This window comes from Dermacentor albipictus, chromosome 10 (genome assembly GCF_038994185.2).
Source record: "Dermacentor albipictus isolate Rhodes 1998 colony chromosome 10, USDA_Dalb.pri_finalv2, whole genome shotgun sequence".
NCBI lineage: Eukaryota > Metazoa > Arthropoda > Arachnida > Ixodida > Ixodidae > Dermacentor > Dermacentor albipictus.
This window is the reverse complement of record NC_091830.1, coordinates 29,939,993-29,958,676: the sequence shown is the minus strand read 5'-3', so window position 1 is coordinate 29,958,676 and position 18,684 is coordinate 29,939,993. Positions and strand designations below refer to the sequence as shown.

The 18,684-nt window shown below is 43.6% G+C and overlaps 1 protein-coding gene across 3 annotated transcripts in view; it reads left to right on the top strand.

The window, feature by feature from the left end:
- Positions 1-354: 354 nt before the first annotated feature.
- Rab3-GAP (Rab3 GTPase activating protein) overlaps positions 355-18,684 on the top strand; it is a 50,684-nt gene continuing 32,354 nt past the window's right edge. For 2 of the 3 annotated variants that reach the window (XM_070527163.1, XM_070527161.1), the window contains exons 1-13: positions 355-611; positions 2,196-2,375; positions 3,496-3,571; positions 3,765-3,812; positions 5,476-5,551; positions 6,691-6,792; positions 7,915-8,014; positions 8,507-8,608; positions 9,789-9,937; positions 10,728-10,798; positions 12,457-12,540; positions 16,195-16,334; positions 17,033-17,157. In XM_070527163.1, coding sequence (XP_070383264.1) covers positions 524-611; positions 2,196-2,375; positions 3,496-3,571; positions 3,765-3,812; positions 5,476-5,551; positions 6,691-6,792; positions 7,915-8,014; positions 8,507-8,608; positions 9,789-9,937; positions 10,728-10,798; positions 12,457-12,540; positions 16,195-16,334; positions 17,033-17,157 — 1,341 coding nt within the window. In that variant the 5' untranslated portion in view covers positions 355-523. The remainder of the gene's footprint in view (positions 612-2,195; positions 2,376-3,495; positions 3,572-3,764; positions 3,813-5,475; positions 5,552-6,690; positions 6,793-7,914; positions 8,015-8,506; positions 8,609-9,788; positions 9,938-10,727; positions 10,799-12,456; positions 12,541-16,194; positions 16,335-17,032; positions 17,158-18,684) is intronic. The other variant, XM_070527162.1, reaches the window with a different exon arrangement.

Sequence of the window (18,684 nt, the reverse complement as noted above, 5' to 3'; positions counted from 1 at the left end):
TAGATTGGGCTGCCGCTTTCCCAGAGAGCTGACTCTACTGTGGATTTGGTGCGTTGCGTAAAAAAACAAGCACGCGCGTCATCTTACGTATCTGAAGCTCGCATACTTCGCAAAAAAATGGTTTTCATTTAGATACAACACACGCTTCACACAGAACACGTTTTTTTCAACTACTGCAAATCGTAAAAGCTGCGAAACCTATCTTCAGCCTGCGACACTTCACCTTAAAACACCTATGTAAAACATCGCGATTGTTTAACGACATTAGCATCTGCTAAGCCTCCTTTATAATAGCCACGATAGTGCGATAATAAATTGTAGCACATCGCTGCATGCTTAGTTGCAGCCCATTTGCGGTCACGACATCGATTGCGGCAAAATCGAAACTGCCGTGTGGCATGTGAAATCTGCATACAAAATCAAGTCAGGCCAGGCCGATTCGAGTCGCAAGGTTTCTCACAAAATCGTCAGTGGCGAGCGAAAGTATGTTGAAACCCGAGTTTAAACTGCCGTGAACAGCACTATGTCGTGTCAGTTAGTGAAGATAGCAGCAATTAGTAACGTCGCCAGAGTCAAGTCCTACTTGTTTCCAAGCGGTCAAGAACAACAGGGTGAGGGGTCTGTTTCAAATCATTGGACCACTAGAGCATGTTTTCGCGTCAGCTGCTAGGCGCTCTTGCTGTTACTATCGGATGTCTAACTTCGTTACAGGAGCTCTTGCATTTTGGTTATCCTGGAAGCTTTCCCTTCGCTATTACTTCCAAAGCACTGCCTCGAGTTTCGTGTTCTGCTGTTAGCTATCAGCACACGCATTTGAAACAACCTGCGCTCACAACTTGTTTACAGCAGCCAAATATCTGCAGCAAGGATGTTTCAAGTTACTCGCCCGTTTATTTTCCAGCTGATATGATTGCGTGCGTTGTGGCTATCAGCCGACACCTTTAGCACAAAGAATGTTCGCAAGGAATGTAAGTGGCGAGTTGAAATCTTAGTCGCTAGCTTTGCAAAAAGCGTTTGCGACTCGGAGCCACGCAGGCTTTTTCGCGTGGTGTGTAGTTAATGTGTTTTTCTTCGCATATGTAGGTAATCATCAGCGCCCGCGCCTAAAGGGATCTGTTCTATCCACTGATGACATTGCTCTGTCAAAGTCTTTGTTTCAGGTGCTCTCGCTGCAAACCTACGCTGCAGCTATTGGCGACAGCTGTGTATACCGAACAATGCTGGGCTCTTTAACGTTTTCATATCTCACTCTAATATATTCCGAAGTTGCCAGTTCGTGCTCCTGCTGTTTTGTAATTCTTAAATATACCTTTCTGACGTGGAGCGGTGTGTTTTCTTAGGTTTCGCGACATCTTGAACGGAATTGCTTTTTATATTGCAGGTACTTGCTCTTGATTAAACCACCACTTGTCAGCTTCTAAACTGCATTAATTGGAGAACTTAACACTTTACAAATGCTCGCTCTTTTTTTACGATAACTGTTTATAAATAGGATGAAGTTCATTCTGTGCACCTCGAATGCACTGAAAGCTTGACGCACTCTATTGTCATCTTGTGAGAATCATCACATAATCACATAGTAATGATTACCACAGTAATGACAACAGAAGAGCAAAGCAGTGCAACTATATTAGCAAGAATGTGCTTTCCTGTTTAATATTGTAAACGTTTTTAGGAAATGCCAAGACATATAAATCGACCTTCCTGTCATTAAAGGCAAGCAACAGTGAAACTTTGCATTGCATAAAAAATATTTGTGATGATGGTGTAGGCCACAGGGAAGGCTCGGTACAAAATACAAATGGGCGCGTCAGAAATAACTCATTGAAATCCATGTTTTTCCATATCAAAACTGGAAAAAGCACTGCCACTACAGCTTATCCTAACTGATATGCCTGCTTGGTGCTTCAGACACATAGTCTATGCTGCATTTGGCTGAAGTTCCAAGACATTTTCACACACTTTAAGATAGAAATATCTTTGGGACAGCTATCAGCACACCGGAAGGGATTGTGGGATAGATGTCATATCTGCCTTATTGTGTAGCTGTATACTACTGTGCATGACTAGGGGCATCTACCATCTGTTTTTAACACATTGAGCTTGAGAGAGATTTTGTTTTGAGTTGGCTTTTGAGTGTATGTTTATTGACCACGGTTGCTGCTTTGTATTCTTGTTTTCGCTTCGCAAAGCAGACGATGCAGCGTCAAAGGCAGCCATCGATGCTTGGGATTGGCCCTTGGAAAATGAACAGCCGACAGAAGCAAAGTCAGCCAAGGAGGAGGACAGGTGGCTGCAGGATTGTGTTGTCGCGCTGTCATCGACGGCCGATGTTCTGGCACTGGCGAGGGAAAATACAGTCGTGTTTCTCACAGGTAAGTTGCCAATAGCTTCCCCCTCACATTTCTTGTCAAGCACATTAAAAGCTGCTTCAAAAGTTGATTCCCCACTCGCCAGAGTAGGCCAGTGGCTAAGGCTTGGGCTTGAAGTCATGAGTTCAATCCCGGCTATGATGTCCCCATTTCAGTGGGGGCAAAATGTGAAAAGGCATGTATGTGTACTTGGATTTAGGTGCACCTGGGATGCACCTAGGATTTAGGTGCACCAGAACCCCTGGGGGCCAAGGTTAATCGGGAGTCTCTCACTACGGTGTGCCTCATAATCAGACCACGGTTTTGCTGCGTAGAACACCGGGGCCTAATTTAAATTTTTTTCACTGATTATTTCTGCTTGCCTTCTGGAACCTTTGTATGCAATTGCACCGAAAACAGGTCAGTTCACTGTGTCTAAATACTGCACGTTTTATGTTAGTACTTATCAATTTCGATAACCAAAAAAAATTCCACCAGGTTTGTGCAAATCATTTAGTGTCCACGTTCTCCCGAGACCTGTTGTGCAGTTGACTGTACAAGTTGACTCTGCTGTGGGCATCGTCTGTCATACTGCCCGCATGAGGAGGACAGATGGGGTTATCCGTGCAATCCTGTTTGCATAGAGCCGGTGTTGGAAAAGGTGTAGATGTAGAATATGTGTGTTCTAGTCTGGCGGCTACTGCGTATGGCATGGTCGTGCGGGCTCTATCCTGAAAGCAAAGTACGATGAGGACAGAGTTTAGGTGCGCGGAGGGCTCAAAGCTTTGTATGCGCTGTGATCTCAAGGCTTAATTGGCATTGAAGTGAGAGGCAGCACAAAAGTCAGTTCGCTCGCTGTTGCTGCCGCTCTTCTGCATGTCAGCGTTTTGACAGCAAATGTCAGCACTCATAGAGTGAGACGTGTTTGCTTGCTTGTGTGTGCATGACAGCGCGCTTGTTTATTTAGTAAGTGAATGCTTATGAGTTTATACAGCCGATAAAACTGCTATCCTTACTTCGTACAGCTGTCTACTAATTTGCTATTGCAATTGATGCTTTGCCTTTCAGGCAAAACTACAATGTTTATTACTTCACGAATGTGACATTCAAGAAATTTCTTTATTTTGCTTCTTTTTTATGGCAGCCAAGCATGGTATATCTGAAAGGAACGACTGGAAGTATGAGGTGTCATTCCACAGTCAGCTGCGTGCAGCAAACGGGTATGGTACTTCTCACCTGCCTTGTCTTCTTGTATCAGTGACTTTTCAAGTTGCAAAATTTATTCTTCTTCCATTTTTTTTGTTATTTAGAGAGGAAAGAAAGTATGCAAGTAAATTTAGGAGCAAATGAATGTGTCTATTGAAGGAACCTTTTTCTCTAATACTAAAAAAATATTTTTGCGTGTTATTTCAGTGACTCTGTCTGTGCCATGCTGTGCTTGCCAATGAGCTCCCAGAAGAGGTGAGCACTTCAAAAATTAAGCATGACATAAAAGCATTTCTTTGTAGCTATACAGCTGAAGCTTACAGTGAACAACTGTTTAGCGAAGCGGGGGATGCTGGTTTGTGGCTGTAGAGTTTGATTGGTCATGCATGGTTTCATTGGAATACCTGCAAATTCCGAAAGTTTTCTCATAAAGTACTAATTTTATCAAGCTTGTTTACAGTTGTAGTAATGACAACAATAATTTTATTCATTTTTTTTGGTGTCCAGTTCACGGAACTGATTGAACAAAAGATGCCAAGTACAATTGCCAATCAATCTTTAAGAGCCTGAATTTTCAATCTCGCTCCGCTTTTCAAACCTTCCTATAGCATTGACACCCATTCTGTAGATCCAGTGTATAGGGATGTTTGATATTTCACTTGCTGTTGTGTGAAAATTTGATGAATAAACTTTGCAAATATTGTGTGTGCACTTGTTTGTGTGTTTGTGTGTGCAGTTGTTTGTGTGGGGTGCAGATCATTATAACAACTGTGAAAAAGAATGCCTGTTCACTGCATATGCACAAAAGAGACTGAATATTTATTAAACAATGTCAAATTGCAATATCTTGTGACAAAATTTAATATTATATTTGACTTCGACTGTAATATATTTCCGAATTGTAAGATTAGCAGGTCTGCATTGAGGGTTTTGCTTATGCAATGCAGCCTAAACTGCAGTATCTGATAATTTGAACATTGCCAGTGGTTTAGCTGTGTCCTGTGCAGGACGAAGAACTTTGCAGAGATCTTCAGTCATTGCTGCCCTGAAAAGACTGATTCTGGCATTGCTGACAAATTTCCTCATTTCGTCACTCTGTCCTATTCGCTGCCACCTTTGAATTCATTTTCCTTTCCTCGGCACTCATTCTGTTTTACTCTAACAGATCACCAATGTGATTACATTGTCATATGTCATTGTCATTGTCAAGTTACATTGTCATAGCGTGAATCTTTGCTCTTGCACTGCGCAGTATTGTTATAAATTTTTCTCAAAACATGTAGTGCCATTTAGAGGTAAAAGCAAACACTACAGTCTCACAAGCCTGAACTCACCTAGCATCATCCCTCATTTCTTAAAAATTAAACTTAAAGTTAAATTAAGGTAAATGCACTTAAAAGCATGAACAGGAGAGCATTATACATACATAATATAGGCTTTTTTTTTTACACTGGCAAGTGTTGGTTACATTTAAATGCAATTTGCACAGGCCTAGCTCATGTTCATTTCTGTTGCTTCACTTGATTAGATTTGCTTCGAGCATTATTCAACTGCATTCATGCTGCAAGTAGCTACATGTCTTTTCATAAAGGCTGTATTATCATATGAATGGATAAAATGTAAAGAGAGAATTGCTATATAGAATTCGTTATTAAAGTGATATCTAAAGAATGCAGTTTTCGAGCCCAGTGTCCTTTTGGCAAATATATTTTAGGCCCTAACCAAGTCTACGAGCCGAAACGATGCGAATATCATGTGAAGTGGTAGAAGGGAAAAATGAACAAATATATTCTAGCTAGCCTAACGTGTTCTTGTTTTGGTTCATTTGTGATAGTATCTCTACTTGTGTTCTATTTGCTCTCACTTGCCTGTGGCTTGTTCGTAATTTTGTCTGTCTTGTGTTTTCCCCTAACATGAGGAGCTACCAGGGAGGACCTGACTGGACCTGCATTGTGGTCGGCTTCAAATCCGGCTACGTCCACATGTACACTGAGGTAAGCGCAAGACGAAGGTGTAACGCAGATCCCAGACTACTCTCGTGGCTGACGTTTATTGGAAGAAAGAGATGCTTATGTATGCACGCAAAGAATGCCAGGTAAGTAGACACTAGAAAAACTAGAACACTGTCATATGGCATCTATGAAGGTGACTTCACCTTGGTACAATGACATCGAAGCCTGACTCGCACGTGTATTAAGACTAGAGTAACGAAGCACATTTCCGCGATCTCTGTTGGGCTCATGTTGTGACAGTGATTGGTACATGTGTATTTTCGAAGTGTGTCTGGCTTCTCCAAGTGGTGCGTTGCTGTGTCAGGCGTTAAAAGGATGGGAGATGGCAAAGTTTACAGCTTGTTCAGACCATTACTGACTAGCTCCATTTTCTGTAGTGTGAAATAATACAAAGTGCTTTATTTATTATTTTTTTCAATGTTAAGAAGACTTAAAATGATGCTTGTGGCATACTGCACAAAACTACTCATCGAGCTGATTTACTCGAAGAGACAGACATCACTTATGGTTGAAATCAAAATGCATAACTGATTAGCAACATTTCAGTAATAATTTTTTTAACTAATTACTTTAGTGCTCATATTGCCATACAAGTTCAAGGCAGTGATATCACGAAGCATGTCCACTTGAAATGAATTTTGAAACTTTTTTCGAATTTTAAACGAATTTTTAAACAATCTTGTTTTTCAATAAATGTTGTCAAACTTGCGATAAAAATACCCTGTTGTTCCACTTTTTAATGAAATGCATTTTTATACATTGAAATCAGTTACTGGAACACCAATGGCATTTTGTCACAAACGTTGATGGACTCCTATATCGAAACTAGTGCCCTCCTCAGAATTCGTTACAAGTGGATGTAACTTTTGATGTCACCGGCTATAATTAGTAAATTACAATATGTGCTATAAAGTAATTAGTGTAAATATTAATTAGCTAGACCTTGTTAATTAGTCAGACTTTCATTTTGATTTTTCTTGCAAGAAAAATGTCATGTCCACCTCTGAGAGAAGTAGAATTGTGCTGCACGTCACAGGTGATTTTTTAATGTTCTGTTAAACGAGAATTTTAAAAAATGCCCTGTACCATGGTGTGCCGACGTTGAGTTGTATTCTTCCCAGGACGGGCGCCTGCTTTTGAACCAGCTCCTTCACGAGGAGCCCGTGTTGTCGCTGAAGTGCCAGACGTACGTGGCGCGTCGTTTCAGCGGTTTCGGAGAGCAGGTGAGGACATCGAGGTGCACTTTCAAATTGTGATGTCAGTTCTCTACAATGTGGCCATTCTTCCCCACATGGGAATTGGACCTCCTTGCACCGGACAAGCATTCCAGGGCACATCCTCCTGCCAGCAGTAATAGCAACAACTTATGCTGGTGACTTAGTCAAGAGCTTGGCAAACACTTGTCTGGACAGGCAGCGAGTTAGTAAACTTAGGCTTGCGGTCGCTAACCTAGTCAAAGGCTAATTGATATCTTGGAACCCACACAGGTTCATTGTTCACGAAGAATCACCACGGTGAGCCAGTGGCTTCAGGTCGTGGGAGCAGTCTCGCAGGGACTATTGTGTGCCATGCATTGGGTGCCTGTTGAATAAGCCCTATTTGGTAAAAGTTATCTTGAGCCACCCTTGTTACGGTGTGCCTCATAATCGGATTGTGGTTCCAGCACATAAAACCCCAGCATTTAAATAAATTTTAGTTTGCTATGAACAAGGAACCTGTTCCGAATGGTTGCTTCACTTTTGATTTGGTCAATGACCAGAAATCTATTGTTTTTCTAATGTTTTGGTGGCTATTTCTATGTATATGAATCTATAAATATGCTTTTGTACATGTTATACCTGGCATGTAAACCACTACATTTATAACAGGCCCCCTACTTGTGAACAGCTCAATACCCGAATGCGAGAGTTATAAGTTTTCATCTGGTCACGAAGAATTATGGAGAAATGGGACAAGCGCCGACTAAGGGGAAGAAATAAATATTAAAAGCTTGATGTTCTGACACACACATGGGTGCCTTCAAGGTTTTAATCTTTTGTGCCTGTCATTTGTAACACTACTTTTGTAACAGTACTTGCACTCTGTACGCTTCGTTTAGGATGAGCTGAAATTTTACTCGTTGCAAGATGTTTTGTGATAAATACTTAAATCTTGTCAGTTATGTCATGGCCATGTCTCCTAGATGTGTTAATCGAAAAAGCCCACACACAACCTGGTGTGAACACCACAGCTCATTGGTCCATCCTTCTTAAGCTGTGTTTTGCAGGTTTCTTACGTGCGTTGCGTTGAAAGGCATTTGTGACTGCTTACCTTAATTTTAAATTTATTTCTATTTCCATTGACAGCAAGACGAAGTCCGGGTCACTTACCCCCATGCCATCGTGTGTCTCGAGGGCTTCGGTTTGTTCCAGACACTTCGAGCTTGTCGGAATCAGCTGGCTAGAGGCAAGTCTTGTTGTCTTATCATTTTATGCACCTCTCTTGCAACACCACAGGAGATATGTAGCTGTCTTCTTGTGCTTGAAATGCATGCCTTTTTATTGCAAGCAAATTCATGGATAGCCACATGATAATCAATCAGGTGAAGTAATTAACAAAGCTTCGTAGGCCAGGAGTCTGTTCGCAGTTAAACGGCTGCTCACTCTTTCAGCACTTGGTTTTCGTTGAATCACTTGAAACACAACTTTATTGGGGTCTGAGGGACAACAAGTTGACAAACCTGTTGCCAACTGTGTTGTTATGTTGTTTCTACAAACCACACAGATCCCACAACGCTAAATCCACAAGTTATTCATTGTGTTCTGCGCTTGCGCTTTTGAAGCCACTAATGTCGTCATCGCAGAGATTGAAACTTATCTCTGGCTAAAAAAAAATGCTGCCTGTTCAGAAGCATTTGCGACTGCTTCAGCTGCTAACGAATCATCTTCGGTTGAATAGGTGGCGCTGGCAACCAGGGTCCCACGGTGACTCCCCCGCCGTTGAGCTACAAAAAGTGGGGGCCCCAGGACATACGTCATGTGGGAGACTGTGAGGCCGTAGGTGAGTCATACCGCTTCAGTGGCGTTTCATAATGCAGCCACTTGAGATTGTGAGATGTAGAAAGAAGGTTCAAGGACCATTTTTGGACATATTCGGTCATTTAGAAAGCCTTTAATCCCTTAACTGCCACGACAAATCCTGAAAATATTTTTAAAAGTGTATCATTTCTTTTATACCTGCATATTTTGCACCACTTTTTAATAAAAAAGTATACCAGAAATACATGCCTTTTTACTGGTCTTGTTGAAAAGCAATAGCAGAAGTCACTGTGTTTTATTCATTTGTCAAAATTACGGGAAGCCGCACTTATACACATGTGCAAAAATCTTTGAAAGTTCACAACAAGTTCATTTGTCATTGGCACCAGAGGGTGCTCATTGTGATGACAAGTTACCTTGTCATCAACAATTAGGGGGTGAAGCTGTGTTCAAAGGGTAGGGAGCTGCGAAGCGCGCAACAGAAAGAAGCATTCAACATGTGTGCATCTTCAACACATATGTCATAAATTCTAAGCTAGACATTCCCAGGTCAGTTGGCTTTCTAAACCTGCAAGTGCCCGTTTACACACACCTTATGCGTACTAACCAAGATGGCGGACGTCAGGCTAGAATCGTAAATAAGGTGTCGGCGTGAGCATTGTTGCTGCCATCACTGCTGTTCATTCCTTGCAAAACACAGAAGCTTTCGACCCCTTAACTGCCATGAGAAATTTTAAGAAGTTGTTGAGTGGTGTGGATTGCTTTTAAACCCTGCATTTGTTTCCCTTTTTTTTTTCTACAAGATATATTACCAGAATTGCCCATAGCGCATTTACTGCTCTTGAAAAAATGTACCAAGAACATTGTGCATTATATATTTACGTGTCAAAATTACAGGGTAGCACAACCTTTGTCACGACTAGTTAACTCGTCATAGGGAGGTAAGGGGTTCAAAAGGCATCTCTTAGCTTTTGAAGGGCTTATTAGTGGCAGGTTGGCCATGTTGGTTAGGGCATGTTAGGTGTTTGGGAAAGCCTGCTCGTGGCTGGTTCAAGAGCAAACCATTTTGAGAACACAAAGCTCATCACTTTTAGTGCTATACCATTGAGTGTGACGAAGCGCGGCCATCTCAATATGGCAGCTCAGCCATTGCCACAGTGCTCTTGCAAGCAAATGCAACCATGGTTGCCTGTTTCTTTCAGGAACCGTGGCTCCGCGGCCGTTTGACCAGATGGTGACAGAGTCTATCCGCAAGGCCCACAGCGGCGTGATGCGGTTCTCTGCAGCTTCCTCAAGCCTCATTTGTGCAACGGGCACGGACCCGTACGTCGGCTTCTACTATGCCAAGGAGGTCAGCAATGCTTTCATTGTTTGTCACACTTGGCTGAAGCACCTGAGGTAGTTTGCATGACCCTAACCACAGATATTGCTGTGCATCAGGCAAACTCAGTGGCTATGGCTATGGCTGTCTGTTGCTGAGCCTGAGGAGGCCTCGTTCCAACGAGGCCGGAATGCAGAAGTGATTGGTGCAGGGCATTGGATGAGTGTTAAAGAAATCTGGGTAGTCAAAATTATTCTGGCCTCTTTTACTGGGGTCTCTCATAGTTCCTGTGTTGTTCTTGCTCACTAGACTCTTTCGATGAATGAATGAATGACTGAATGAAGCAATCAATCAATTAATCACTGCAATATAGTGCCAAAGAAACTGGCAGTGTACTTGGGTTGGTCAGGTGTCATGTTTATTCATATGCCTGTTCCGGTCACACTATCGGTTCAAACGGCAACCGTGCCTGCATATCTGTTCATAGAACAGCTCGTAATTCTGTTTTATACCAAGCTTTACCCGGTTTCTAGAGTAACCGAAACCTCTGGTAACTGAAATTAAATCTATGATCCCCACAAGTTTCAACTTATCAGCGTTGAATGTTCATAAGTTCTTATACAAGTAAAGTTTTAGCCATCATCTTCCCTTTCCCTTCTGCCACTAGTTTCCCCTTCCAAGTAGTTGTTCATAAATTCTCTGGAATTCATGAATTGCTAGCTGGAATGCGAGTTTCAGAGGCACCTTAATCGGCCAGTGATCGCGAGTAGCGAGGGCATTGCAACAAAGCAAACATAATTTCGACTTTCATTCATTGCAGGGCTTTGTTCAGCCGCATCTCACGGATGTTGCTGTTGCAGTGGCGTCACGGGTGAAGACCTTCCTCGCTGAGTAAGAGCTGGCCATTGTACCGTTCTTGCTTCGTACAGCAACTTCTGTTGTCATGGGTGCAAAAATGTCGGGTAGCTTCGTGCAGGCCTTGGGTGGATGACCATTTTTCTCCATGTTGTAGCCCTCTTTGTGAACCACTAAGACGAAGCTTTACCTCGGTAGCTCCCACATGGGAAAGCATAAATTATTACATTCGGCAGGAGTGTGGCACCTATTGTGTATGACACATATGTAAAGCATGGCCTCCGAGATCGCTGTCACAGCTGCATAAGAGAGCCCATTCATCAAGAGTGATTTGAAGAACGAAAGGATTGTGTAGCCCTTTGACTCATCTCGCCACAGAAAGAATGTTGCAAAGTTTCTAGAATGTTAATTGAGCATTCTAGTTAGGCTGAGCGTTTGCCTTTTAATCTCCCCTTCATGCAGAGCTTTTGGCAATTGTTAATATTTTCACCATGTGGACACGCTTTGTGACCATGTTTTTTGGCCCACGATGCCGCCTGAGCTCTCTCACACCAGATGCTTCACCGTTCTCCTGCGTCTTCCGATCATGATGAGCCCTCTGTTCTGCAATGCGGTCACGCTGGGACCGAATGGTCACATTCAGAGAAATCCTCCTCCACTACCGCAGAGAGCGGTTACACTACCCCCCAGCACACAAAACACTGAATAAATCTCAATCCACCACTTCGCGACTACTTCAAACGCGAACTTTCCCAGACCCCGTGCTGTACAACTGCATTTACCCCGATGCATACTCCCCACTCTGCAAAGCGTGCGAGGCCCGCGTTAACCTCATTCACATTATGTGGTCATGCCCCAAAGCCTCACCCACCACACTAACACCACATGCGCCATAACTACAGCCGAGCAATGGGGTATTTTGCTGCTCAGCTTGGACCCAGAAGAACCGCTCTGGGCCGTCCGTATGGCCGAAGACACCGCCAGTAAGCAAGGACTGGCCTTAATCTGAGGGAGGGGGGGGGAGGAGGGGATTGGAGGACAGGGGGTTAGTCTCCCAACTCCCTCCCAACACCCCTGGACCTCATCAAGGACACAATGAAGTTTTATCTATCTTGACCTGTTGATCGATCTGAGCAGCGCTGCTTTCTCCTTCGGAAAAGGTTGTTGTAATGCGATTAGCATTATTAGGATAGTTCACACACTTTCTGGTGTCTATCTACGTCCATGACGTAACTGTTTTCCTTTCATGCCAACTTGCATCACTTGGCATCTGCTATTGGCTGCGTGGCACTTTTTAATGAAGCTCTTTGACGCCAACTTGGGTTACTTGGTATGTTCCACTCTTCGTAATAATCATCATAGCTTGTAAAATATGTCACCAATTACACACCCATCATAAGGTTGATGGATAATCTCATTAGTGTTGCCAATCATTTCCAAAGGATGGATGTGCCTCCAATTTTCTTGCCATAGAAGACAACAGTCAATAAATAAACAGAATAAAGAAAAAGCTAGAATTGGGAGAAAGATCCCTGATACAGGCAGTTTAATTAAATTTATTGAGCGTTCGTAATGTGAGGGCTTAGTATATCTAAGAGAACAGCTGGGGCAGCTTCTTCCCTTTTCAAAAGTATGAAAATGTGAGCCCTGTGCTTGCTGAATGTGTGATTGAAGCTTGTTCACACTCCTTTCAGCTCTCTTCTGGGCAAGCTTACAAAGACTCAGCAGGAGGAAGAGAAAGCCCCTCCGATCGAACCTGCCTCCGGTGTACCGTTGCGGTAAGTTATGCTAATGCCTGCCATGATGACTCATTGTACATGGCATTCTGCTGCTAAGCACAAGGCCTGGGTATTCTACTCCTGACTGCAGCAAACACATTCCAGTGAGTGAGGAATGCAAGAAACACTTGTGTACCTTGCTGTGCGTGCATGTTAAAAATACCCAGGCAGCCAAAGTTAATGTTGGTTTCAGAATAAGGCTTTCCTTGTGCCCAAGCCTGCAAAAGGCTGCAAATGGTGATACTATGTTGTAGTCTTGTGTGGTTTTCTTGTGTGGTTTGGACTGTATGATGGGTGGTTCAGACTTTCCCAGTGAAATGACCGGAGCTTGTCGGCAGTTCTGATTGCCACAAGTGGCCTCACATTGTCGTGGAGGAAAACCGAGTTGTCCGCATCGAGAATCCCTCGGCATTTTCGCCTGACGGCAGCCAGCAGACGTGACAGTGTGGAACAATAGTTGTCGGCATTGGTGGTTGCACCTTGTGGCATGAAATCCAGCAGGAGTGGTCTTCGGCTATCTCAGAAAGGCCGCTAACATCACTTTCCCGACAAATGGCACTGAACTGAATTTTTTATGTCGCAGGCGAACCCGGATGTTTCTGCACCATGCTCTGCTGCTTCGATTCCGGTGTGAAATGCAGCATCCACATTTCATCGGCAATAACAGTGCAGCCAGGAATCTTTCACCCTCCTCGCCAAACCATTGCAGATGATTCAGCGAAGCAGTCGTTCGTTTGCCTTTCATCATGTCATCCAACTGCTTAGGTACCCACCGACATGAAACCTTCCGGCACTCTAAGGACCTACGAACGATGTAAACACTCCCATATGAAATGCCAAGCTCTCGAGAAGCGTCCTTGACGTGCATATGCTGATTCACTTTCGCCGTTACATCCATGCGGGAAATGTCGTCGTCAGTCAGTGATGCATACGGCCTCCCTGAACACGCATTGTCATGCAGGTCCTCACGGCCTTTTGTGAACTCACAACGCCACCATCTCACACTTCTGAAAGCAAGGCATCTTTCCTCATACGTGGGCTGCATTTCCCTGTGTATTTCGGTGGGCATTTGTTCCTTGCTCCACAGAAAATGAGTCACACTTGTTGCGTGTACTCCGTGGACGTATGAAGCACAACCGCCATCATCAACAGCTGACAGCAGCACCATGCCGCAGAGCTACCAGCAGATAAGGCCAGGTGGGTCCAAGGAAGGCCCACCACTGGGAATGGATATCTATGTTGCTATGTTGACTTCGCATTTACAACTGTAATTTGGCTTTAAAAAAATAGGGGTGAGGACTTTCTGATTTGCCCTCATATATTCAGCCTCTCCTAGGAAAGTTTTTAAGCGATAACTGTAGCTCCCAATGTCTGATTATAGTATTTACCCGATTCTAACATGCGTGTTTTCTTTCTTTATTTTTTCAAGAATAGGGACAAGAATTGACTGCCCGATGCAATTGGACACAATACCAAAACCACCTTTGTGGCCTTCGTATGCATTACCGCATAACGTGAATGTACCGCAGCGAAGGTTTAGATTTCTGCTTTGTTTAGGAGTTTTAATGTCATTTCTACGTTCGTTTCTTACTTTGCGCACATGGAAAGTGGGCATACTTTTGATTTGGGGGCGTGTTAGAATCGGGGAATATACTGCTAAATGAATGAGCGGTGTGTTTCGGAGTTTTTTCTGCGTCTTGTTTAATTTGACCTACCATATACGTCAATTGATTTCATCAGTCCAATCAGGGTCAAATTAATGGAAGTCAACTTTATCTGGTACTTTACGTTGTGAGCCATTTGCCACTGTGGCTTTGTGACTATTGTCACGTAGAGTGACGTATGAAGAACACAGTAGCAATGCTGGGAAAGACGAAACTAACTTTTATTAGGCGAACCTGTGCCCACAAAAACAGGCTACATTTAAAGAATGGCTGCAATGGCGAACACAGTCAGCAATCGTCAATATCTAATCAGCGGGTCAAGCGCGTCGGCTTTTATAGATCAGTCGAATGTTCCAGAGTAACCGCTGGGACGTGCGTGCCTTCCACAAAGTTCTACACCATTCGTGTCGCGCATACATGCAATCAAATTACACAAGGTTTGGTGACAACAGACACCTGATAGAAGCATCGATAACATTCTAGAAACTTCCGTACATGTAGACACATCCTGTGCTGAGCGATAACATTTCTTAGACATTAAAAGCGCTCAACCGTAAAAGACAAACGAATTCACTTGTCAGTTCTCCCCTTTCAAAAGGCATCGTCCCGATGCTACAAACATACCAGGAGAGTGAAACACAAAAAGTCACTTGTTAAACAAAGTAACAAAACAACAAAAAACAAAGCCCAAGGTGACAAAATCCAAAAAAAAGTCCAAAGTTCGGCTATGCAAAGTTCCCAAAGATTATTAGCGCTGGTGGAATGGCTTAAGCCGCACAACATCAACTACTTCAGGTCGTGAGCGGCGCCGCTGTTATAGCGAAATGCCATCTGTCACGACCTCATAGTCGAGTGCGCCAATGCGTCAAATGATCTTGTATGGTTCGAAATAGCGACGTAAAAGCTTCTCGCTCAGTCCTCGTCGGCGTATAGGGGTCCAAACCCAAGCACCGTCGCCGAGCTGGTACTCGACGTAGCGTCGTCGGAGGCTGTAGTGTTGGCTGTGGGTCCTCTGTTGCTTCTTGATCCGCAGGCGGGCAAGCTGTCGGGCTTCTTCGGCGCGCTGGAGATAGGTGGCGACGTCAAGATTCTCTTTGTTACAGACGTGCGGCAGCATGGCGTCTAGCGTAGTCGTCAGATTCCTGCCGTAAACCATCTTGAACGGCGTGATCTGTGTTGTTTCTTGCACCGCCGTGCTGTAAGGGTTGGTGTTCTCTTTGTGGTCTGGGCTTGAATCATGACTTGTCAATTGGCGTCCGGTACATGAATGAAAAGCACCTCCACCAGATGTCACGTGGAGTGACGTATAAAGAACACAGTAGCAATACTGTGCAATACGAAACTAACTTTTATTGGGCGAACCTGTGCCCACAAACACAGGCTACACTTAAAAAACTGTGACAACGGCGAACACAGTCAGCGATCGTCAAAATCTAATCAGCAGGTCAAGCACGTCGGCTTTTATATATCAGTCGTCGAATGTTCCAGAGTAATCGCTGGGACTCGCATGCCTTCCACAAAGTTCTACACAATTCGCATCGTGCATACATGCAATCACATTACACAAGGTTCGGCGACGAAGTGAATAGAAGCATTGATAACGTTCTAGAAACTTCCGATACATGTAGACGCATCCTGCACTGAGCGGTAACATTTCTTAGATGTTAAAAGCGCTCACCTGTAAAAGATAAACGAGTTCACGTGCCACTATAGTGTTCTGCTGTTGACAGAGAAGTTGTGGGTTCAATTCCTGGCAGCCGCAACCACATTTTTATAGGGGCAGAATGCAGAAACTCTTGTTTACTTTGATTTGCGTGTACACTGAAAAACCCCAGTTTGTCAGAATTTATCTGGCACCTTTGCTATGGTGTCTTTCGTAGTTCATGTTATGCATTTCTATATTAAACCCTATAATTTGGTTTTCATTTTGACATTACTTACGGTACCTTTGTTCTTTACCAGTAACAGAAACTTCTGTTGTTTTCCCTAGGTGCGGCATCTTCGACAAGCACCGTAAAGGCGTGCGAATCTTCCTGTCCCCAAGCAAGCAGTTGGCCGCCGTCACCGACAGCGTCGGCAGGATTGTTCTGTTCAACGTCTTTCAGAACACCGCAACACGCATCTGGAAAGGTGCATAGGCATGCAAATTAGATTTGTTGTACCAATATTGTTTGTTTCGTGCGCAAAAACCATGCCAAAAGTTTGAAAACCGAAGAAAAGGTTAGGCCACATGCTATATGCTAGTGTTGCCACCGGCGGCAATTTCAGGGCAATGGATTGCCATCAAGCCGCATGTTGCACCTAACAAGCTAAAATTTGCTTATGAACTTGCACTGTATTACGGGCAAGCCACACCTATCGTGAAAAAATTTTGCAACAATAGCAGCGAGAAATGGACATGCAAAGCAAAATTGCTGCAACTTTCAACCATTGATAGTGTCATGTTGCTTTCATGAAGATTTCAATGTTGTTGTCCATGGTCATTTTGGTCAGTTATACACTGGAGTATCAGTTTTTTTTTTCAGTTTTGATTTGGGCCGCTGCTTTTTATAAGGGTCAGTTGTATGCACGAAAATATGGAAGACCTGTGGATTGGAGCTGTACAAATACTTGAAACTGAATGTAGTTCACGTCAAATAATTATGGTAGCAAATTCAATGCTATACAAAATATTCTTTTTCTAACAGTATTTCTTTAAGTCTTTGGATATATGTACTGTTCAACCAAATCTATTTAGCCATGCTGTATCATGGCTAGAAGTGTACAGAAAAGCAGCATGTGTAACTGTGGGTTCTCTTGTGGCTGGCAACATTTTAAAAAAATGCCAGGCTACCGAGACGCTGAGTGCGGCTGGGTTGAAGTGGAGGACAGTTCACCAGACACGGCGATCAATGGAGTGCCGAGGAGAACGCAGTTCCTCATTGTCTACGCACCACGCTGGGGTGTTATTGAGGTTAGTGCTGTTTGCATTCACTGCGCTTTATCTGTACTGTTTATTAGGTTGCATGGTAGTAATAAAAGCAACCATTTCATAGCCTGAGCTTAAGAAATAAGTAAGGGAGGCACCTAATGGATGAACATTTGTTCAAGTGAATCATGGATCAGATGCTGTAAATGTCTTACGGTGGATCTCCAATTATACAAATTTATCAGGACCATGCAAGAATGTCATATAATTCGGGCACCATATAATCAGACAAACAAAAACTATGTGTATAGTACAGTCAACGTTCGATTTTTCTGACTCCCTAGGACCTGCGAAAACACCAGAAAAATCAGGCATTTCAAGATAAGTGCATGCTTTTTCTGCCCCCAAGGGCTCAATTTGCCACAGGCATGTAAAAAAAAACCCTGAAGGTATGCCAATGCACTTACAAAGCATACCAATGCTCTTACTGTGACAGGATATTGTGGGTGAATGCATGTGTAATTAAAGAATACGTATGGTGTACTGCGATAGTGACCCCTTTCCACTCTTGGTGTGCTCCACCGCAATACATTGCGTACGCTTGACTGCGTAACATTTCTGTTTTGTGGTGAAGCTAACTTTCGGGAACCGGCATTATGCATTGTCGGTACTTTCCCCTTACTTTCTTCCCTTACCCTCCGTGCTTCGAAGCCATTGACAAAGGTGACAAAGGCAGGGTCGGCGCTATTGCTGACAGGAGCAAATCCTTCCAGTAAAAAACATGGCACCAAGCAGCAGAGAGCTTGGTAGCAAACGTCAAAGCAGTTGCGCCTAGCATTTCCAAGGTGGCTATGGCTGCTATTGCATCAGCATGCAAGTGCTGGGTCAGTACTGCGAAGTAATGGTGGTGGAAGCTTCAAGTGCTGCCATTTTGTACCTGCAGTCACGGCAAAAAGTCTGGAAAGCCAGGTAGGGGAGGGTTTTAACGTCCAAAATTTCAGAAGTCCTTATACATTGGCTTTATGGAGTATGTGGTGGCTCAGTAAAGGCGTCCAAATTATTGGGCATGTCCAAAAAATCTCATTAACTGTAACATGTGGCTTCGTGCTACAAAATAGCGAGTAGCTTGAATTTAAACTATGGAAGGGTAGACATCCGGCCTTGTTGGTATGGCGTACTGCAAGTGAAGCACTTCCAGTAATAAACTATAGGCTTGCACTCTACTAGACTCAGAAACCAATACCCCCAAGTAAGTAAGTGCAGAAAGTATACTGCAGTGCAGGAAAGCCAGTCAGGCTGTACCAGAGAGATTTAGCATACAGTGTACCTCGATTTTCACCCACCAAATGCTATAATGTTTTTATTCTCACCTACAGAAAAAAAATTGGTCAGTTTCCTTGAACATTATTTGAGTCGCCAAGCGGGAGCTTTCATTCAAGTGTGGCATCACCCGCAAGGAGGTCGCCCATGGCATTGCCTGCATAGACGAACACCCAAATGTTGTAGATGCTACACAGAACATATGCAGGCACAGGCACGGCAGCATCTGTGGCATTGTCCTTGGCAGCTAGC